Source organism: Saimiri boliviensis, chromosome 13 (genome assembly GCF_048565385.1).
Source record: "Saimiri boliviensis isolate mSaiBol1 chromosome 13, mSaiBol1.pri, whole genome shotgun sequence".
Lineage (NCBI taxonomy): Eukaryota > Metazoa > Chordata > Mammalia > Primates > Cebidae > Saimiri > Saimiri boliviensis.
Window position 1 is genome coordinate 62,104,259 of NC_133461.1, and position 23,745 is coordinate 62,128,003.

At 38.8% G+C, this 23,745-nt stretch overlaps 1 protein-coding gene across 20 annotated transcripts in view; it reads right to left on the bottom strand.

The window, feature by feature from the left end:
- EPB41L3 (erythrocyte membrane protein band 4.1 like 3) overlaps positions 1–23,745 on the bottom strand; it is a 223,820-nt gene that overhangs the window by 18,710 nt on the left and 181,365 nt on the right. For 12 of the 20 annotated variants that reach the window (XM_074383732.1, XM_074383735.1, XM_074383736.1 and 9 more), the window contains exons 7-13: positions 22,347–22,565; positions 21,888–21,975; positions 16,615–16,767; positions 12,973–13,070; positions 12,098–12,273; positions 8,462–8,682; positions 4,629–5,189 (exon numbers count right to left, since the gene is read on the bottom strand). In XM_074383732.1, coding sequence (XP_074239833.1) covers positions 4,629–5,189; positions 8,462–8,682; positions 12,098–12,273; positions 12,973–13,070; positions 16,615–16,767; positions 21,888–21,975; positions 22,347–22,565 — 1,516 coding nt within the window. The remainder of the gene's footprint in view (positions 1–4,628; positions 5,190–8,461; positions 8,683–12,097; positions 12,274–12,972; positions 13,071–16,614; positions 16,768–21,887; positions 21,976–22,346; positions 22,566–23,745) is intronic. The other 8 variants (XM_074383740.1, XM_074383743.1, XM_074383742.1 and 5 more) reach the window with 1 other exon arrangement.

Sequence of the window (23,745 nt, forward strand, 5' to 3'; positions counted from 1 at the left end):
ACTGGACTTTCAGCCCCTCATTTATATCATTATGATAATTTATATCCATCTAAGGACAACAGGCTGTCTGCATTACCTGTCAGTTATTAAAGGCACATGCCAGTGACTCACAGGCTTATATTTTTTATGGGAAAAAGGTAACTCGCTTTTCAAGTAGCATTGCTAACTAGATATTTTTTAAGACTATATCTTGTTTATTTTGCCCCATCCTCCAATATAAAGAAGTATATTAAGTATGTATTGAAACATCTTGCTCCAAAAATACCATTCAAATGAAGCAAATAATAAGAAGAATTTTTAAAACAATAGACAGAGAGAGAGAAAGAGAGAAACATCTACTTGGAAACAAATAAAACAAAGCACAGCATTTGACAGAGCCTAGGTTTTGGGAAGAATGAGAACAGTAATTTCAGGACTGGTTTTTAATCTGTTTCACAGGGGTTTATGACTTCAAATGAAAACTGTTTTCTCTCGAGTAGAGTAGAGCCAGGGACATCTAAATGCCTTAATATTAATTGATTTTCCCTCCACAGGTATCAACTAACCATTAATAAAGTTTCCCTGATCAAATATTTGTGATTAATATTTTGAAAACAAAAATCAAAATGGGAGGGGAGTCTATGATGGTGAATCTGGTTCTTAAAATAACCTCCCACTACAAAGAAGAAGGAAGGTCAAGAAAGCACAACTGGAACAATGTTGTTTCCATTGACATAACTCTGGCTATGCGGATTTCTTGGCACTAGCTGCGTGTTTCATGTTATATACTCCTAAAAGAAAAGGAGGCTCAACACACGCTCAGCCCGTGTCCCTGAGGACACCATTCTGGCACCCTTGCTACCAAGTCTAAGTGGAAAATAATTTTCTGTAGGTTGGTAAGGAAAGCGTGCTGACACATTTTCATGACCTGACCGGCCTGGTTAACAACTGGGATCAGGAGGTGGCTGTTAGTTTTCTTAAGAGGGTGATTGTTGCTATGGCATTTAGTATGGCTGTACCGAGTGACAGCCCTGGGAAAGGCCAGTATGACTAAGTAAGATAGACTGGTTATTTGTGCAGGTACACAGCATAACTCAAGATCGTAGGCTTTCAAGAATAAATAAGAATGACTTGCAGTTAGTGTTTTAGTTTTTTAAACAGGGTCTTACTCTGTCACCCAGGCTGGAGTGCAGTGGCACAATCCTGGCTCACTGCACCCTCCTGCACTTCCTGGGTTCAAGTGAATCTTGTGCTTCAGTCTCCCTAGTATCTGGGACTATAGGTGCATGACACCATGCCTGGCTGATTTTTGTACCTTTAGTAGAGACAGGTTTTCACCATGCTGGCCAGGCTGGTCTCAAACTCCTCACCTCAAGTGATCTGCCTGCCTCAGCCTCCCAAAGTGTTGGGATGACAGGCATTAAGCCACTGCCCAGCCGTAATGACCTGCATTTAGTGTTCTAATTAGTTGTGTTAAACACTTCTAAAATTCTTGAAAGTGTTTCTCCTCCTATCTAGCTTATTTCCCTTATGGTTTTAAAATTTACTTCAGTAACTTGCAAGCATCTTAGCATCAGAGGACAGTGGTTGTTAAGAGGGGAAGGTTTAATGTCAGAGGAACATGAGCTCAAATCCTTGCTGTTCAAACTTGTGACATATCAGGTACTTTTTATAATTTAATCCCAGTTTCCTTCCCCTAGAATGGGAAAAATAACAGCTCTAACTATATTGGGTAATAGATACTAAGTGCTTTATATAATGCCTGACACACACAGAGCTAAAAACAAATGCCTATAATAATTACATAATTATTCATCTTTCATTAGCCATACACAAATAACATAGTCCATATCTAAAACTTCTTGAATTTCTACTTAGCATTTAGTCAGTCAGTCAGTAGTATAGTGCCTGATCAACAGTCAATAAATGAATAAGGCTGAATAAAGCAGTTTTTATAGCAACTGGCATTTCTATAATGTATGAAGACTATAAAACTGCAAATGTATAGCATATCATAAACTATCCTGTAATACGGTTTATATAATTTAAAATGTTGTAAGTCAGTTAATTAATTTTTCTCCCCGTTGATTTGAATTCATCTTTTTCTTTGTATTATCAAAAACATTACTCAGAAACAGACATTTAATTTCATTTTGTGGTTTGGGGAGGTAAGTTCATCTCATGTTTCTTGATAGGATATTTTGATATCCTATCCCTTCTTATCTGAAATGTAACTGGCCAACAGCTTTATAATGTGAAATGATGAAGCCTTTTTACACTGGATTTCACTCTTGAGACTGGAAATAAGCCACTATAACACGTAAAAAATGTAAGCAATGATGATACAATATTTAAAAAGAATTAATTACTAGTGACTTGGCAAAACAAAAGTGACAGAGCTGAACTGTATGTTAAAACGTTACCCAGTGTAGCTGCCACACTGCTTGAATCCTAGAGATGAAATCAGGCCATGTAAGCAAATGGCAATTTAAACAAAAGAAAAGAAAACAAACTGGAATGACCTAAATGTGAGTTCTCCAGCTTGGCCTCAGCTGGAATGCACAGCTCTTAGCACTTGGGTTAAGAGACGACACAGAACAGATGGGCAGTAACAGAGTCTGGTGGCAGATCATATACGGCAGATCAGCTATCGTATAGGCTGACTAGGGCTGCAGAGAAGGGTGATGAAGATTCCAGAGGTCAGTGCTAATTCATGGTTTCAGAGGCTTGCAATAACAAGGACAGGTATGACTGGGAAGCTCCAGTCACGCGTTCACTAGCTTGTAATAATTAACTGCTGTGATTTGTTTTGCCAATGTAATGCAGACATACCCGAGTTTAACATTAATTCTCATGCACTGATTACAACAAGATGTATACCCTGGATTAGGCACAAGATCTGTGTGGTTTGCTATATAAAAGTTCAAATGTTTATTTCAAATTTGGAAAAGCATAAAACAGCAATCTTTTTCGCTTTATGTTAGCTTGATGAAAAATATATCTCCATGTTAGAAATCAGCTGATAACCAGTCTTTTTAGACAATAGTGTGTTCTTAACTGTAATAAGTTCTAGTCCAACACTATTTGATAATATTGTCAGTATGAGAAATAGAGATGTTAAAGCCTAGGATGTCAAGTAGTTCTCAAGATATTTTCGATGTATACAAAGTTATTTATATGTAAGTTGGAGCAAATTGTTACATATAGCTCAAGAACCTTGGAAATGACTTCTTAGGCAAAATCTATTAAAAGTGTAGACTTTTCTTTAAAACACCTGAGACCATTTACATTTTTCCCTTCTGCTGCAAAGAAATGGTCATAATTCTACTAAATATAGATACTCACACACCCTCAAAATATCACACTATATACTCACAGGTGCAGCTCAAATTATGACCTTCTAGCTGAGCACAGAATTAGACTTTCTTTCCTTTTTTAGCATTGCCTTGACTTTGTGACTTTTTGAAAAAATGCTAGGAGTATTTTGCTTTTCTCCTATCACAACAGCTCTTGTTCTGTGGAAACAGGAAGGCTGCAGGGAGCCTGGGGAGAGGTGGGTAAGGGCGGGCACGACAGCAGCCGGGGCCTCTGGTGGCAGCTTCTATTATTCTTCCCTGCACTCTATTTGAAGGCTGGAGAAAGAGAAACTGCTGGGTTGTTCACAGGGCTGTGGAGTGGTGGGAAAGGAGAGCAATTAACAGAGCAAAACTCCTGGCTACCATGTCAACTCGCCCAATTGCTCCAGTGGGGGACAGGAGCCTGCCCTGCAGCAGCATGCCTTCAAGGATGGAGGCGGATGGTTCAGGGTCTTTCCCCTACCATGCCATATCTGGCTGGCAGCCACAGAGGCCCAGCCTTACCACACTGTGAAAATGGGGAGATTTTGAGGCTCATGCTGCACTTGAAAGAATCGCTGTCATGTTATCTGCATTGACATTGCTAGCACTGGTGAAATTTCAGCCTCTCTTTACAATGTTTGAAAACTTCAGTTTTGTGTTTTTCTGACTCTGTCTGTACACTGCTGCCCTGCATGCAGTTGCTTCTGGGCCTGTTGGTGCCCTCACCAATGACTCATCAGTCTGGTGCTTTAAACTGTCTTGACCCAACACAATGCGGGATCTACCATCTGGCAATGATGATCAGAGGGCGGTGGGGGCATTTCAGGATCTCCAGGGAGGAGGTATCTTTGCAATTTTAGAAAGCTACCCAGGTGACAATGGTACATTCCCCCTGGGGATGCACTCTTCCACTTCTCCTTGACTATCATTAAGTCAAAAACTACGCATCTGTCTTGTATGTGATTTACTTCATTAAGCTGTAACTGATCAGAACCTTTAGCTTAGCCCTGATCTTTTACACAGCTAACCGGTTATACGAAATTGACTTCTGGCTGAGTCTTTCATCCCACGTAGAACTCAGTGGGTAGCAGAACGATTCCACGTTGGGCTCAGACTGCTACATCCACATGGTGTTGTGCCTAACCCTGGGGCCCCGGTTGGACTCCCCAACACACAGAAACCTCAACATATTGGCACAGACAATAAATGAGGCTCTGAAAGTAGGACCACTATGCCAGCAGCCGGCTAACACTGTTTCGGACTGAAGCACGGAACACGAAGGGGAGGCGTGTTCTATGCCGAGGTACACACCTCTTCCTCTGAACTGTCACTCGGGTCATTGTCTAGGGAGGCGCTCAAGGAGGCCGCCTTGGGCTCCAGGTAGCAGAGGCACAGAGCCAGAGGGAAGGAGAGAGTGAGAGCGTATGGCACTGAGAAGGAGGCAGACAGCAGAAAGAAAAAGATGAAGAGGAAACAGGGCACGAGGGACGGTGAGCGGATCGGAAGGTAATGCTGCAAGCTCTGGGGCAGGAGGTTGGTTTCAGAAAGGTTGGGGAAAGAGAGGTACCCATCATCGTCTAGGAGGGAGGGGAATGACTCGGGGAGCTGCAAGGAGAAGGAGAACAGGGTGGTCCCCTTGCCAGTTTGTTGTCTGTAGCTAAAGGCCACATCTTGATCCCCTAGATAAGGCTTCCCTGGGCCATCAGAGTCCACAGTGGGCTCTCCAGGCATGTGCTCCGCTCTGGATGGCTCATAACCTGGCAGTTTGCAGTCATTCTCCTTACACCTCCTACGGAGATCTGTGGGAGATGTGGGGGCACAATGGGCAGATGGGGGTGACAAGGGACATGAGTCAGTGCCAAGCCCAGGTGACTGATGTGAAAGAGACAGAGAGAGACAGAAAGCAGCAAACAGAGGTGCAAAAGGACAAAAAGAAAACTGCAATTAGTTAATTTTCTTATGGGTATCAATATAAACTTGTAAAACAAAAATTTTAACACTAGGGTTGCTCATGAATTTGAAAGTATTCAAGCTGCATGCCAATGTTGCCATGAATGGCCACATTTCTCCCATTAGACCATCACATACAGGGTGGAATTCTTTAAAACTTCAGAACAGAAGGTATTTGTGGGAAATCCCAAAGTTTGCACATTTCACATGATCAAAAAATTTCATTATAGACCAACAACTCTAGAAAGCTTCAGGTTTTGGGGAGCAAACATAAATAAATCTGATAACTTAAAATCAAGACTTTCAATAACCTTCTCCTGATCTCTAGGTAGCAGAGCTGTTAGCATAGTTCAGCTGGATTAAAAATGAAGGTGAAATCCAATCCAGACTTCGATTAAAAAAAAAATCTCTAGCATTGATCCTTTCCTTGGTTATTCAATTACATGAAAAACAAGGAGTTTACATTCCAAATCAAGAAGTTTCTGGCCCCACTCCTATCTGATAAGTAGTTACAATCAAGGATTCGACAGTTAGCATTCCTGAATATCTGTCTCCTCACAAAGAACTGAAGTTCCCTTGAAAACTCCATTTTGGCTCCTTTAAGATGTCAGTAGAACTTTAAGTGGTTTCAACAAGCTAAGTAGCGAAAACAATGTGTTTTCTTGTAATATGCTTTGCCAGTGTTTACTTTCTATTATTTATGATGCATAATAATAGAAAGATATCATTCCCCAGCCTTCTGATTTTTCTCAGCAGTTAAAGGGCATCTTTAGATCTTTGAGTCCTTAATACTATGATGAATGCAGGTTTTCCACAAGCGCTCCCCTGGTGAGCTCAAGCTTTTATGGGGCAAGTGAGTCTACTTCCCCTCCTCTCTGGGTCCTGGAAGTCTCCAGGACCACCATGGCCCGTTTCTCCTGCAAGTGGCGGAGGGGCTGCCTGACAGGAAGGGGAGGAAGGAAAGCACGCGAGCCCCGAGCAGAACCTGGGATGGGACAGGAGCTGCTGCAGGCCAGGAAGTCCGACCCTACAGGTAATTAGACACCTGCTGCTGTCTTTACCACTGTGTGTGTGTGTGTGTGTGTATGTGTTGACCATTGATCTGACAGCATAGAAATTACCCAGACTGCCTTGGATGATTATCCAATCCTGGCTTGGGGAGAAGTGGTACATACAGCAACAGGCAGAAAGAAAATGTACAAATAAAATTACATCTGAGGCATGAGGGAAAGAAAACACCCAAATAAAATCATAGCCTTTCGCCATTTGAGGGGTCTCTTTTTACTATGAGACAAGTATGTCTTTTCCCACACACTCACTTTTGACATTAAACACTGCCCTTTAAACAGGAACCTGAACAAATCTCATTCAACTAAGAATAATGTAGGTGCTACAGGCTAACTTCTGCATGAAGACAACTGTCCTCCAGCACAGAGGTGAGGTGGCCCACGACTCGGGGGATCCCTGCCTGGGAAATGTGCCTCCTTCCCAGGCAACCTAGGGAACCAGCCTTTCAAGAACTATTTTCAGCAATACACTTTCATTGTGGTTGAACAGTAAGTACACTCTATGTCACCTTTTGAAGATAGAGAAGGATAACATTAAGGTTTAACCTTTCATGTCGATTATTAAAGTCATTTTTAAAAGGCAACTTTGCACTGGGGAAACCAAGCCAGCCCACAACTATTTACCAGCACCAGATTTCAGCTACAGACTTCCTGAAGACATTCTGCCCAGAGTGCTGGCTTCTCAGAGGCTCAGGCTATGAGGCTGGCAGTGTCCTTTATTTTCCCATGTCACAAATGGCAGCAAGGGAGGACAGCTTAGTGCTACATTTTACATGAACAAACTGGTGGTCTTTTAAAATCAAATAAAGTGAAAATGCCTGGCCTTATCTTGGGAGCAAAACTGAAAATCATTTACTTTGATGTGTCATTTCTTCATATTTATACACCCATGGCAGTCGTATGTTGGCATGAAAATTTTACAAAATGTTGGATAACTAAGTGGAAGAATCACATATTTGTTGGGTGGGTTATCTTATTTTCTGTTCTCTTTAAAGCCTTCCTCGACTAAACAGACAGAAGAGTGTAAAAACGAAATTTAGAACAATGCACATTTTAACAGCAAAAGTTATCGAAATATCCCTGCCATTGGATTTCCTACTCTACTTATTTTTGTGTTTGCCAAATAAATGATCTCACCTTAAAAAATAAAAGATGATGGACTGGGTCATTTGTATTTGTCTATATTAAGATGTCACTGCTAAATTCTTGTCAAAAAGAATACTCTCCATAGAAGTAGTGAGGTAGTGATTCTCCATTTCCATTGGAAGAGCCTATGCACAAAAGAGCACTTGCGAATCAAATTTACTCAAGTTTTAGGATAACCCATGGGTTGTTAAAGCATTTTCATTCTGCTATTTCCACTTACTCTACGCTCTGTGCATTGATTTTCCATTATAATTAGGTATAAACCTCCTGAAGTGTTTTTTGACTTTTAAATAATTTTTCTGAAAAATTGCTTTATAGTGCTGGACCACAAGAAATAAACATAGTGTTTAAAAACTATGTTAAAAAAGGTATTTAATTTGTAGTGAAAAGATATTACAAAGTTTAATGAATGATACACTGCAAGAAGAAACTGTGCTGCCAAATTCACTGTTTATCTTCTGTTGCAACTTTCTGCCTTAAGATACCTTTTCAAAACATGGCTGGTCACTACTCTGCTGATTAGACTGTAAGTATAAACACAGAGGCTGTGGTCACTCCATGTACTTATAGTCAGAAGAATGGCAATATGATAATTGCATATCTAGAAAATATGCTGTACTTGCGTAGGAGAATAGGGCCAGAAACAAAGAAAACAGCTTTACTGACAGTTTTGAAATGTGAGCCCAAACAGAAAAGTGTAATACACCACCAAAAGTATTTTAAGATACACATACAGGACAGCTATTGAAAGTCTTACATAGCACACAAGTTGTTAAAATAAAAATTTTCAAAGAGCTACGAATGAATCTTTCAGAGGAAAATGTTGAAAAAGGAATCATAATTTAAAAAATGACATATGAATGTGACCAGAGCTGACATATGATTTACCCTAACTCTGAGCACATTCCTAGTTTACAGCCTCATCATTTAGTCATTCTTAAAAGCTGGAGCAAGCTCTAGCCGGCAGCCTGGGAGCTATACCTTTCCCTCGTGCCGGATGGCCGAGACGGGCGTGACTTCTTCCCCCTTCCTCCGTTTATCCTCTTCCTCGTCTCGCTCCTCCTCGGCCTTCTTCTCCGGAGTCACAGTGGTGATCAAGTTGGTCTGAGAGATGCCTTTTGTTGTGGCGTACTGGCCAGTACCAACCTCTGCAGCAGACATAGAATCCTTCATGTATATTTCATGGTTTTCATTCACTGATGCTAAAAGCAAATACAATTGAAGAAATAAAATCCAAAATAGTTAAGTCAGAAGACAGATGAACACCACCAACAAAATACCATCACAAAATACCATCTTAGTCTTGAAAAAACAAATCAGTGCTGCAGGGACCTTCATGGAAGCATGACCTTCCCGTATTTCCTATAATACTAGTGCTTTAAAATTCTTGAAATGCTCATGTCTTAAAATTTCACCCACCCTCAGGCTCTCTGGCGAGGATGTGTAAGGGTGGGGGTGAGTGGAGGGTCATGAGGCTAAGCTGCCACTGGGCCTGTTATTCCCTGGAGTCACAGGTTGGCACTGGCACCCGTCTCATAGCGGCCAACTCCACACCTAACAGCAGTCTCTGCAGTACACAATTGCTCTCATACACTTGGCTCTTTGGAAGTGCCATTCACCAAGGAGTACTGAATTGGTTTTCATATTATTATTATTAATGTTGAAAACCTATCACTCTTACAATATAAAAGCTCCATGAGTAATAATAAAAATTAACCATCTTGGTAGAGATTATAAAATTCAGATGGCAATTCCATTCATCTAAATTACAGAAATGTTTTCATTTCTACTGCATTTTAAACAAACTACCATAATATGCATATACATTTATTCATCTCTAATATTTTGGGAAAACACGACAAATGTTGCTAAATGAAATTCGTGCAAATGCAAAACATGCAAACATAAGAGAGTAAGACATAACCTTTTATCCCAGCTAAAATGTCTTAGTGAAAAGATGCTTAACTGAGTTAAACTTTAAAATTTGGTATTCATTATTTTTAGATATAAAATTTATTAAAACATATAAATGTTGCTTTTCAAATGCACATTAACTAAACACAGACAAAATGTAATCTACATTATTATTTTAGGAATTTTAAATTGTAAATAAAAGAAAGGATTCTGAAATGAAATGCTCTCTGAAATCCTTTTGATAGCTAAATTATGCCACTAAAATATCTTCACTAAGATATTTTATATCTCTTTATACTGTTGAAAAGCTCATATGAGACACAGTTTCCCAATGGACCAGTTAGGACATGCTCTGTAAGATGCAACCTGCAAAAAAGCAGTTTATGTTGCAACATGCAGCTGTGCCACCCAGCTCAATAGCAGCAGAAAACATACTAGAGCTGGCAGGACCACAAAGAGTGAGAGACGACACATACTAACATCACTTTTGGGCAGGGAGAAAGAGACAGCATGACATTACTATATTGATTTCACAATTGTCTTCTGTCTTCTCAGCAGTCATCATCACACAAAAGGTCATAGGCAAACCACATTCACAACAAATGTGTTCCCTGGGGTGCACATCACTGAACAAAGTGGATGATATTCAGGAAAAAAAAAGTGCAACTCCACAAAGTTCCACAAATACCAATAATATAGAAACAGGTAATAGAGACACTCTAAAGGAGAAAGAAAAGTCAACAGGACAAACCAGAAGGAAAAGCTTCAATGTTAACAGGGTATTTCAATATCTTAATTCAACTTGAAACAGTCCTGATGACTATTTTACTCAAAAGGGCTGGCTCTAAGTTTGGTATTCCAGAAACTCTCAGAAGACACACAATGGTAATAACTTCATAGGCTAGCTCACAAAAGTCTTTAACAGTAATTATCAGTATAAAATGTGGAAAATATATATACCATGGAATACTACTCAGTCATAAAAATGAATGAAATCATGTATTTTGCAGTGACTTGCATGGAGCAGAAGGTCATTATTCTACAAGAAGTAATTCAGGAATGAAAAGTCAAATACAATACATTCTCATTTGTAAGTGGGAGCTAAGCTATGGGTATGCAAAGGTATGCAGAGAAATATAATGGACATTCGACACTCAGAAGGCAGAGTGGGAGAGGGGTCAGGGATTAAAAAAAACTACATATTGGGTACAATGTACACTACTCAGGTGACAGGTGCAGTAAAATCTGACTTCACTACTATACAATTCATCCATGTAGCCAAAAACCACTTGTATCCCCAAAGCTACTGAAATATTTAACAATGTGAAAAAAGAGTAATTATCAGTATGATTATTGAGATAATTGCCTACATAACAAGAGTGCTTTCACATATATCTTGCTTTTCACAACAGCCCTGTCAAAGGTGGCCTTATTCCTATTACACAGATGACTAAAACAGACATGGAGAGCTGAAGTCATTTGCCAACCATCACAGAGACAGAGGGCAGCAGAGCCTGGACTTCAGTCTGGATTTACCAATGCCACATGAGTACAATTCCCACCTCACCAGTAGCATACATAACATAGCATTAATAATGCTATTTTGATTTCTTCTATAAACTGTTCATAAAGTATTCCATTAGAAAAAGATGGTTGTTTTTAGTTGGGTGATTCAAGGAGCACCTCTTCCCATCAATCACCTGGATAGTGAAATGGGGAAGGCAGAGGTGAGACTATCAGGGGAACAGTGGCAAAAAAGGTAGGGAGGGAGATGGTCCTAGGCACTTGTAACTTTTGTTTTATGTTTTTCCTTATTATTTAAACTGTACGTGCAAACCAGAAACTTCTAATTCGTTTTATTTGCACAGGTTAAGATCTTCTATTAAAAACAGCGAATCTCCAGGTGCTCTAAATGAGAAGGCAGAGACCCAGACATGACAGTCCCCGAGTACTGCCACAGTGGGCATGCCTTGCAGCAGAAAGCGTGCCTCCATATTACTACAGAGAGCAATCAAGAAACTGTTTGATAAAACAAAACCCTACTAAAAATTCACTGTTGTGTTATCCCCTTCAAAGGTTGTTTGAGTGATCATCTCTCCATTTGACTAATTTGACTTGGCGGTACAGAACCCCCACATAGCACTGTTCTCCCAGCCCATCTGGAGTTGTAATTAGCACAACCAGGAGAATTTAACTTACAGCCCTTTGCTCTGTCATTTGCATACCATCCTTTCTACCAGCTATTATCAACTGACTGATAAAGGTCATATTTTATTCATAAAAATTTTTAGAGACAAATAAATTTCACTTACAGATTTAAGAAACAAATAGTCTTAAACCTACTAATCCTTTAAGACCTGTTGGCAAGGAAATCAAATCACAGAGTATGTGACTACTATATTTAGAATGAGAGCATCTTTTTCCAAATTCAGGGTGTCAGCTTATGAAAGCTATTTTCTTCATTCCGAGTGCCATTTTTTATGTTATTTTACATAAACCTGCAGATGTTAGACTGACAAAGCCATTTTTATTTCAATGGTCGGGGGGGGGGTGCTTAAAAATCTGCCATTCAGCCAATGAGCAACAGCTGCTTTTCAAAGTACAATATCCAGGAAGATCTATGCTTACTGAAAGCTCATGATAGTGTCATACTTTTTGGGGGGTAGCTCCTAGGGTTATTAAGGGCCAGTAAGTGATGCCTACCTCCATCCAAGCTGCGAGACATGGTATAACGTTTGCTGGACGAGCGTTCAAAGTAAGGCGCTGGGCGATCTATCAACGCACTGGCTCTTCTCGTTTGCGCTTGTGTCCTGCCACTATAACGAAACTTGGAACCCAAGGTTAGGAATTTCTTGGGAGGTGCTTCTGGTAACAACAGTCTAAAGAGAATACAGAAAAGCAGCAGAAAGACTATTAAGTCCAATACTGAGAGTGCTTTTTAAACTTTATACTCTGTGAGGTCATGTGTTTTGTGTGCTAAAGGTTTAACACATAACTTGTAGTTAAATAAATTTGATTTCATTAAAAAAATGCACATGATAGACATCAACTAGAGATGTTGTAGAGAGGATATATGCAAGTTTGGGTTGTACTAAACTAGAGGAACTTTTAACATTCCATGCAAAGTGGACAGTCTATGGTCTCTAAGCCCAAACAGCAACTAAACAGGCGATATTAGTGAAGAAGAGTGATAATTTGCTATTGGATGTCTAATTTGATGTGTCTCATACTATGTGTAGGTAGGTAAAGAGAGACAGGGTATTGAGAATTCACTGAAATTGTAAGGAATTGAAATAGTAAGGAATGGATTGGCTATTTGAAGTGGACACTCTAAAAGCAATGGAAAGACACTAAAGAAGTGGGAGAGGTGGGACATGTAAGTACTTGACAAATTAAGGAAAATCCTTCAAATTTAGTCTTTTTCTAGTTCTGTTAGGATTTCTTATCAAGAAATATGGTGAGAATGAACTTGAAGGAACAGTAAGGATAAAATTCCATATTTCTTTTCCTGATAATCTTTTTCAGTGTAAGTGATTATAATTATTACTTAGGGGAAAAACAAAATAATCTCTTCCTACCTGAAAAATGTATGATGCTCAACACAAACTTTCCATAAACGCTTGGCAGCTCGATGGTTTGGCAGCTTAAACCCAATGGTGCTTTCAAATTGTTCAAACTAAATAAAAAACAAATACATCGAAGAGTAAAGTTTAAAATTACGAATAACAGAAGCCCTGTAAATAACTTACAAAATCATAATGCCACCAGAATTTTAAAAATTTACTAACTAGATCAATTGCTATATGCATAATTCATGCTATATGCATTCACTAATTTTAAAAAATGTGTCTTTAAAATGATGCAGGGATAAATAGCCATATTATGTATGCAGTAAAATGTCTTGAGTAAGTGTGTATCTTAGGATTCAACTGAAAACTAAACACAAAAAGAGTTTTATTTCTTCCAGAAATCAATTTTGCCTGATACCACTTTTAAACTTTTCATGGTTTCTCAATGACACAATGATTTCAACTGGAAGGTACAGAAATGAACAAAATGTTTACAGATATAGTCTACAGTATTCTTAGAAATGACATTTTTCTCCTAATATCTGGTCAGGAAATATATATATTTCTTCGGTGGTTGATGACTTGGTATCAGAGATTGCTGATTTTATTTGTATATTCCATTATGGATTATCATTTTAAATGCTAATGTTTCTCTATATCATACTAAGACCACAGATTGGGGAAACATACTTTCATATTTTTCAGCATGTACATTTCAGATAATGCTTTATCAGCCATTTGATTTTTTGAGGTTAAACACTCATCTCATTTCCTGCATAATATACTTTATTACTGCAGACGTATGAGTTTTCATATTCTGAAGAAGTTGCACACATCAGACCACCAGAGGGCAATCATTTTAAACAGCAAAGGCTTTCCAAAAGAGCAAACAACCGAACTAGTGCTATAATCATTAGTAAAAATAATTTATGTGGCAAAGAACCAAGACGAAGGGTCATATGCACAGCATGTGAGATACAATCATGCTTGACCTCTATTTCTTGTTTGCTGAGGATGATTAGGGGAAGTGGGAAATACATCACAATTGCTTCAACTGGAACTGCCTTTCCCAACTTCTTATTCACTCTGGATGTTCACATGCAGTGGTGTTTGTAAACATCACTACTGTCCAAGGGACCCAGTCAAGACAGACATAGTGCGGCTCGTGACTAAACCATCATCCATTTATTAATCCTGTATTTCATATGCACATATTATGCCAATGCCAGGGGTTATAAGGAAGAGTCAGCTTGCACTCTGCTGCAAGAAGCTGGGAGGAGTCTCTGCCAATCTCCGTAGGCAAGGATGATGCAGGCTTCTAGGCTACCTGAATTAATATCTATTTCTCTATTAATTTCTTTCAATCTCTTCAGAGCCTGTGCATCCCCAATAATTTCTTCTCACTCTTCTTAGGCTAAAAATAGGATCGTAGAACCAGAGGGAAGGGAAGTGAAAAACCGGGTTTCTCTGAGCCTGCCTCTGACGGCAGCACAACCCCGTCTCACTCCTCACTGTTAAACTTCTGGAAGGAGAAGCCACTACCTACTGCCTCTGCTATTCACTCCTGACCTCAACACGTCCTGGAAGACGCTCCTCACACCGTTCTGAACTCTAAAATGTCATCGTGGGGCCTGACTGTTCTGTAACACACGGTACTGCTAGCGAACCACTTTCCTCTGAAACTCATCTCCTGGTCATCTATCAGTCTATGTTTCTTCTTTTATTTCTCTGGTTGTCATTTCTTCATTTCCTTGGCTCTTTCTCAAATAGTGGTATTATCCAGAGTTCTAGTTTTAGGGCCTTTTCTTTCTATAACTTGCCTTGCTCTTTGAGTAATTTATTCCATGTCTAAGGCTCTGAATAAAACATACAGAGTTGATAACTCTGTTCAATTCCTTCCTATGCAAGAATCACTCCCTGAAAATCTGCCCCAAAGGGATTTCAATTGCTTTTCTGAAAATTTCACCCTTTTCCCTCCTGCTTAATATTATCTCCATTGGCTTCAATCATGCAAACTGAAAACCTTTGATTATCCTGGACTCTTCTCTCTTTTAATTCCTTCCTCCATCCTGTCTCTAAGACCTGCTGCTTCTGCCTCTAAAACTTCTCTCCTGAATTTGTTCCCTCCATTCTATTCCCACAGCCTCTGCCCTAATTTAGGTCTTATCACATCATGTTTCCAAGTAGCTGAATTTCATTAAGAAATCTATCATTCCAAAATATTCGCCTAGTTGTGTCACATCCTGATTTAAAACCTCCCATGACTCACTACTGCCTACTGATTCATTTCTCTAGCTTTCCCCTCTGGCCTCTCATAATACTATGCTCATTCCATATCTACAGAATATCATCTCATTGGCATCATGCTGTTACAATCAAAGCATATGAGTCCGTTTTTCTGCTAAATAGAAAATCCCTTAACAAGGAACAAGGCCGTATTTGTCTTTCTATTTCTAATGTCTGACAATAAATAGATGCTCACTTAACAAATGTTCAAAGAAGTCAAATGACTATCTGTTGGCTACAAATTTAACATAAAATCTTTAGAAAATATTTTAAAAATATTTTTAGAAGAGTGAGAAGTAATTTTAGATATTTACATAAAAAGCTTACAAATTATTTCAGTCACCATAGATAGGAAGTTATATTCAGATTAAACTTAATTACATGATTTATGCTTCAATGTTTTGTTGTTTTTGAGACAGGGTCTTTGCTCTGTCAACCAGGCTGGGGTACAGTGGTGTGATAATGGCTCACTGCAGCCTTAAAGCCCTGGGCCTAGGCAATTCCCCCACTCTTAGCCTCCCAAAGTGCTGGGATTACAGGCATGAGCCACTATGCTCAGCTGATACTCTGATTTTTTTTAAATTGCATTTTCAACCAAGAAACTCCAGTGGAGAATAGATTTTGAAGATATGAGATCACTCTATATTATATCAGAAAATGTTCAGGGATATAAGTATGCTAGAATCTAATCACATCAGTTAGAAATTTGAGGTTTTTATTAACTATCTCTTAAGTAAATAAGACTAGATATGTGTTACTGTTATGTACAAGCCACTAAGGAAGATATAAACATAAGTTGATTATGGAGGCTATTGTCCAAGGAGTAAGGACTAGTTAACAATTCCTATTATTTCATTAGCTTCTCTGATTAAAAAAAAAAAAAAAGCAAGCATATACTGAGCTATAGAACATTGACATAATTCACACTCACTGTTGTCCTTGGTTCTAATCTTCCTTGTACCTTGAAATACATGACCTCTAAGCTGTTCACTTTAAAGTACAATCAGATTTGCAGGACAAATAGGGCATGGAGAAATAACAACAGGAGGTGGAGGAAGAGATTTATCCCTCACTGCTTGAAATAAACACAAAATTATTCATGAATCTGGATTTTATATTGAAATATGTTTTTAAAAACCCTTCAATTCATGTATGCAGTAGGAAATAATGGAACAACATAACAAAGAGGACAATATTTTATTTATTACTGTTTATTGGACAAACCTACAATAAATTCTCTGAGGCACTAAGATGTAATTCACTGTATCTCACAATGCTCAGAACTCATAAGCGGATAATTTAACTTTTTTGCTTGCTATCAGGGATCTTTCCTCCCAATGTGCATGCAAATGTGGGTGTACTTACCTCTCCTGGCCGGATCTTTATGTAAAAGTTGTTCCGTTTATATGAAATCTTTAGAACCTTGGGCCAGGCAAATCTGTTTATTCGCAGCCGGTCACGATATATCAACAGACCACTTGCACAAACTCCTAACATAATTTCTACTCCTTCTGAGTCCTGGAAAACAACAGCAAGAAACAACAGATCAGTATCTAACTTATTTCCATTTTTTGCAGGTTACCATATTTAAGCAACCATGATAGAAACTATAAATGGCTGATTTACATATGCAAAATGATACAGCCATTTTTTAAAACATTAAACAATAGCCTTTGGTGCAGATGTTTATCACTATGGAGAGGTTTGTTAGAGTAAAATCTGCTCTCCCAGGTGTCTCAAACTTACAAGGTAAATACTGTACACCAAGAGGGCCCAGTCAATGACGGTATGTTAATAACAATAATAATAGTAGCCACATCTCACTTATCAATTGCCAGGCACTGCTCTGCTTTACATATATTAACTCGATTAATCTTCATTGTGATTGAGATGGTTGCTATTATTATTTCCATTTTACCGATGAGCAAACAGGTACAGAGTCTCAGCTGAACACAGCCTACCTCCAGAGGCAACACTCTTAATCAGCACGTATGGTAACAAGATGGACCCTGTCTTTTCCTATGAGGGTTTTGGTTGTTCTTCCTTTAAAAACAGTCCCGGTCTTCTTTATATACCATTATTGTCAGAGTAAAATTTAAATATGAAATTTTTTTTTAAAGTACGAATGAATAAAAAAATTTATGAATGTATTTCATACATGAATGTATTTACCCCAACAATTGCCCTTCCCTCCACACAAACACACTGCCCAGTGGTAATCACATGTAGCAATACGGCTCACATATATAAATATAAATACATTTTAAATATGTGTATAATTTTTTAAAAAAACAAATGTGAGATCATACTAGAACTGCAACTTGCTTTTGCTATTTGCACATTTTATGTTTAGATAATTTCCTAGGGATGTGTGATGTCAGAGCTCATCAGGGATGTTGTATCAAGCTTAGGAGATGTACCACATACAGTCTTTTCCCATGTTGTATTCCATTTAAGTCAGGGTAAAAGGAACATCTACAGTGGACGTGAATGAAGGAAAAAGGACACAGGCAGGATTGTATGTGAAGTCACAGTCCACCCCTGGTTCCATTACTTGTTGAAAACAGGGGACAGAAAGGGTCATCAGCTAACCACCCATTGGAAGCTATGCCCAGATCTGCTGTTACATAACCCACAGGGATGTCTCCAGCTTTGAGTTATCCTACAACATTGGCAGAGCAGAGGGGAAAACAGAAGAATTGGAAAAGGAGACTAACACATCTACATCGTGGAAATTCACTTCCTCAGTCCTGTCAATGCAAGGCAGAAGATGGAAATTTCCAGAATCAGAAATACATATATTAGTCCATCTCAGGGAAACGTAAGTTTGCAAATGAAGTATAATTAGTTTAAAATGAAATATTTTATCTTGGAAACATATCACTCCATGACATACTGAATTACTCTGTGGGAGTGGAAATATTTGATGGCAGGATATTACAATATAATAAAATTTGAGGAGAACCCAAAGACTGGAAACTGCCCACTGTTTATCTAGGACTTTAATTTAAAAGAGTGATTTAAAGAGTTATAACCTGATGCTGACATGCAGCTGGCATTACTGATCCTTTAGAACCAGCCAATCTGTCTGTACCATCACTCACAGGTGACAACCTCATGCCATTGGCAGAGCACAGGCATGAGAAAGGACTACCGGAATACCTGCTCTTGGACTCACTTTCTATTTGGTAACTACAGAACGTGATTTTAGGAAGTGTACTTTCAACCTACTGAGGGAATGGACATTCAAAACCTTTTCCACTATCAGATAACAATGAAACTTTTAATAAAAATTTTAAATCACCTGTTAGTTCTTTAAACTTTAAGAAAACAGTACCTTCCTTCATGAGGAAGATGAAGAAGGCTCTTCTTGTCCCCTCCAAAACATACTTCTCTGTGTCCCCAAATCAATCTGTTATCTCTAGTACACCCTTAGCAAATGGCACTGAAATAAACTACCATGTGTCTTCCTTCTCCTGGAGACGAAAGCTGATTGAGAGCAGGAGCTCTGTTTCTTTGTAACCTCACAGCCAGCACACTGCCTACCTTGCATGCATTAGCCATTACATGTTTGTTGAAAGAAAGATGAAAAATGAAAAAGGCAGAAACAACTGCAGTGTTAAATTGAATGTAAGTCTCCATTTTATTAATTGCATGGCAACAAAAACTATACTTTTCTTCTCAAATTTTCTGCCACAGCCCATGGTATTAAGATAAGTTTGAGAATTTTTTTTTTTTTTTTTTTTTTTTGAGACACGGTCTCCCTTTGTTGCCCAGGCTGGAGCACACTGGTGACATCTTGGCTCAATGCAACCTCCACCTCTAGGGGCTCAAGTGACCCTCTGGCCTCTGTCTCCTAAGTAGCTGGAACCACAGGCATGTGCCGCCACACTTGGCTCTTTTTTTTTTTTTTTTTTTGGTAGAGATTGGCTATTGCCACATTGCATAGGCTGGTCTCGAACTCCTGGGTTTAAGCAATCCACTTGTCTCACAGTGCTAGGATTACAGGTGTGAGCCACCTTGCTGGGTCTGAGAAATATTTGGTTTTAAAAGTTATGACAACGGTATTTCTTGAGGACATGTGCATTTCACTATCAATAAATACATGTGTACTCCCTTTTGCAAGGAGCACTGGGGTGGACCTGAACAGTCTCAGTCATCATGAAAATAAAGGGGCATATAATTTCTTTAATTCAACATCACTGTTCGAACTTTGCCATCCTTCAGTATCTCCTGCTCTGTAGGATATCCTATATGGACTTATATCTACATTTCAGAATCTTACAGAAAACGAGTGACTCTGACAAAGCCTATCTACAGGCACATTAAGTGACAAACAAACAAAGACGGATGTACAAGGGAAAAACCAAAGCATTTAGAATAGGTTTTTCAAAACACGGGACCTCTGTCTAAAGTGGGTATTTATTCTTCATACAGGATTCCAGCTCAGAATTTTTAAATGGATTATAAAGCTCAGAGTCTTTCACACCATCGACAGAAGCGAGGCATCTCACTCATAACCGGGAATTAGCTCCAATTTGTTTCAGTAAATTTCCTTCTTCAAATGATGGAGTGCGGCTGCATGAGAAAATGGAGTCTATAACTGAATTATCTGTTATACTTAATATTCAGATAAATTCCTATAATGCTGCATTTGCACTTCCTTCTCTTTCTTTTAAACTGGCATAATTTGAAATCACATTATTAAATGAAAAGGCAGCTATCTATTTCAATTCTATAGCTATAGCAATGTTAAGTGATTTTATTTTTACTGATAGAAACACTGACACATCCTGAGGTGCACTTCCTGAAATGTACATGCTAATCTTTATTTATTTATTTTCTGGGCAGTAAGTGAATCGAAGTAACCCAAAAATAGCTTCAGAGTCAGTCAAATTCTCAGGCTCCCTTCACTTCCTTCTTGTTTCCTTATCTTTTAGCCCCTTAGGGGAAAACACTAAGAGAAATTAAAAAATCTTCATGTCTGCTCTTATTTTTATTTTGAAATTCTCACTCTCCCTCGTACCTGGCATACAATAGAAAACATCTGTGTCATCTGAGTGCAAAATAAGTGAAAAAGTGTAATAATGAACCGGCAAGTAAACAGAGCTACATCTGTTGTTGTAATTACACACAAATGTCAAAGAGCTTGACATTCAACATACCAGCACATCCCTGGTGTGAGCCTCCGCCAAGACACAGAGATTTTGATAACGCTTGGGCCTTGTAGGGCTCATTTTGCCCGATGTGCAGAGTAATCCAAAGCAAAACCAATCAAACCCGCACAGATTCAAGGGCCACTGTTCTCCTCCCCAAATCCCTGTGGATTAATCTTGCTTTCCAAACGCTAACCAAAGTGCAGCCAAACTTCCAGTATTAACAGAACCTATAGATCACAGACCTCCGTGCCATGGGTCTACAGGAGTGCTGAGGTGTTTGTTTGAACAGGGCCAGCTGAAATTCTCTTCATTTCCAGGCCCTAAGCCTGACTGTGTAAGACAGTCATTTGCCTGGAAACCTGTAACTGCACGTTTTGTGAGTCTCAGACCATAAAACTGGTAATTAACTCTGTCCATCAAAGTCAAACACACATCCCTAAACAGGAACAATGTCATCCTGTTGGACTTAATCAGAAGAAATGACCTCTGACCTTTAACATTGACCTTTTTAACACTGCTAATGTATCAGAATCCAAACCTACGATCCTAACAAATTTTATATGTTGTGCTAATAAAAGTTTTCCCGTATTTCCACAGGACTTTTATTCTGGACTGTTTAAAAAGACTAGCAGTCCTACATTCATTCTATCACTACTAAAAGTACAGAGATTCCAGAATAAGCATGACACAGAGTCAAAGCTGCTCTGTGCATCTTCACAACTGTAACCCCACTACCATCTCAATCCAAATTCTTTCTTCCCAAGACTCTGTTTTCAAGATACACTTTCAACATTTCATCAGTCACCAGTCATAGAGGCAAACCTTAGTGTGGGTGAACTTTAAAACAACAATCTTATTACATGGTTCTGATTATTTGTCAGAGTACCTAAACTTTGGAGGTAGCCTTCTTAAATTCTATATAAATTTACTGACTGCCTGGTATGTGTCCAGGTAGGGCCACAGACAGTATGTGTGGTATGTGTCTGGGGCCCATAACCGATGTGACACTTGAGTCTTGGACAACAGGCTAAGTTTGGACACACAGACAGGAAAGAGGAGGACAGTCCAGAGACGCACAGAGAGAAAGGGCACAAACGGAGTCTGACGGGAGCAAAGGGCATGAGATAGCACAGAGCGTGGAATATTACAGTGATGGGGAGGCAGGGTGAACTAAGAGCTTGTTATGTCACGGTAGGTTTCTAACTGTATCAAAAGGCAATTAGAGGCTTTGCCCATCACAGCCTTTCAGGAGGCTGAGCCCAGGAGTAATGCAAGTTTGAGCCACAAAGAGCAAACCCTTCGGTAAATATCAGAAAGCTACATTTGTTGTATCATGGAATAGGGCTTAAAAGACAAACAGAGATTTGAATTCTCAAAGGTTTCATTCACATTAGCTGAAGTAAATCACCAGTGTACAGTAATAGCAACACTGAGTTAAATAACATTAAATAGTAAGTCTAGGGTTTAAAAAACGCATACCTTAGCATGATGTAAATCTACCCCATACATGGACAATTTTTTGGCATTTTCCAAGAAATGCATCTCTGCTTCTGCTGGCGTCATCCCTCTGATGAGAAGAAAAATATGTTACAATGATGCTTTTCCTTTCCCTGGTAGGCTGTAAAATTTCCCACTTTGCTCCATGCTATATCATAAGAAGCAGTTCCCCTCACCCATCGGAGGGGAAGGCATCAGAAGATACATGAGAAAAGAATAACAAGAAAAAGGGCTTTGCAAGAAAGCACTACAAATGAATGCCTGGATGCTCTGAGTGAAAGCTTACCCATCTCAGAACTTGATCATGCATGGACCCACGCTCTGCTCAAGTCTCGCCGTTATTGGACTAAAATTAGTACTGGGAAGAGGTGGGTTGTGTGCGGGGCACTTACCCATCAAGGTAAAACTTAAATGAACACACTCAGGGCTTCTGCCTCTAACCTGTGGCTCTTGTGCAGCTCGATCACTTTGTCTTCCAGTTCTTTTGTGTGGTTTGGTGCAAAGCGGAACTCGCTAATGTAATCGCTCCCACATTCGTCTGGGTCATAGTCTCCGAGTTCTGACTGGACAGTGTAGGACCCCAGCAAGGCCAGGGTAACGAAGGAGCAGGGCAGCCTTCCGGACACGATGTCATCTCGCAACTGCAAGCAGAGGTAGTACCTTCCAGGAACCAAAAGCACAACACAACGAAGGCCAGCATGAGGATACAGGAAAAGGAGATCGCTTGGTAAAAACTGTGGTAAGTAATTTCTCCCTGCAGAACAACCTCTCTAAGATAAATTTTCTAGCATCTGTATATTTTGGTATTTACTTCATACATATTTTTTCTAGGTAGAAGGGAAAAATACTCGGTAACAAAAGACAGCACGTAAAGGCATCTAGAAGCAAGTCAGTGTTCATAATAAAATGGGGTTTATTAATAAAGCATAGTCTAAAAGAAATGTAAAGACATATTATTCTGACATCTTTTAAAATAACTTTTAAAATCAAATGAACAGTCCCCAAGACAGTCCCTGAAATCCTTGGGTGGAGCTGGTGCAAAAAATCTACTCATATAAAAAACTAGCACATACAATCATGTGCAAAACTTAATACTTGATAAAAACAACAAGTGATTACATACTAGTTTATGTATTCACTATGCTATACTTTTTATCATCACTTTAGAGTTTACTCCTCCTACTTGTGAAAAACAAAAAGTTAACTGTAAAACAACCTCTGGCAGGAGCTTCACAAGGTATCAGAAGAAGGGATTGTTATTCTAGGAGATGACAGCTTCCCGTGTGTTACTGCCCCTGAAGACCTTCCAGTGGGACAGCATGTGGAGGTGGAGACAGTGATACTGATGATCTTGACCCTGTGTAGGCCTAGGCTAATAATATGTGTGTTTATGTCTTAAGTTTTTAAAGAAAGAGTTATAAAGTAAAAACAAATTATAAATTTTAAAAATAGAAAAAATGTACAGAATAAAGATATAAAGAAAATATTTTTGTGCACGTGTACGATGTGTGTTTCAAGTGAAGTGTTACTAAAAGAGGCAAACGTTAAAAAAATTAAAAAGTTTAAAAAGTGAAAAGGTTAATTTTTAAGTAAAAAGTAATTTTACCTAAATTACTTAATTTTACTTTAAATTTGTACTTAAATTACTTAAATTTTACTTTAAAAATTATTTTTAAACAGTAATTTTTACTTTTTTAAGTAAAAAGTAAGCTAAGGTTAATTTATTATTGAAGAAAGACATTTTTTAAACTAAACCGAAGGTAGCCTCAGTGTACAGTGTTATCGTACACTACTGTGGTCTTTATTATAAACACTGTACACTTAGGCTATATGAGTGTAC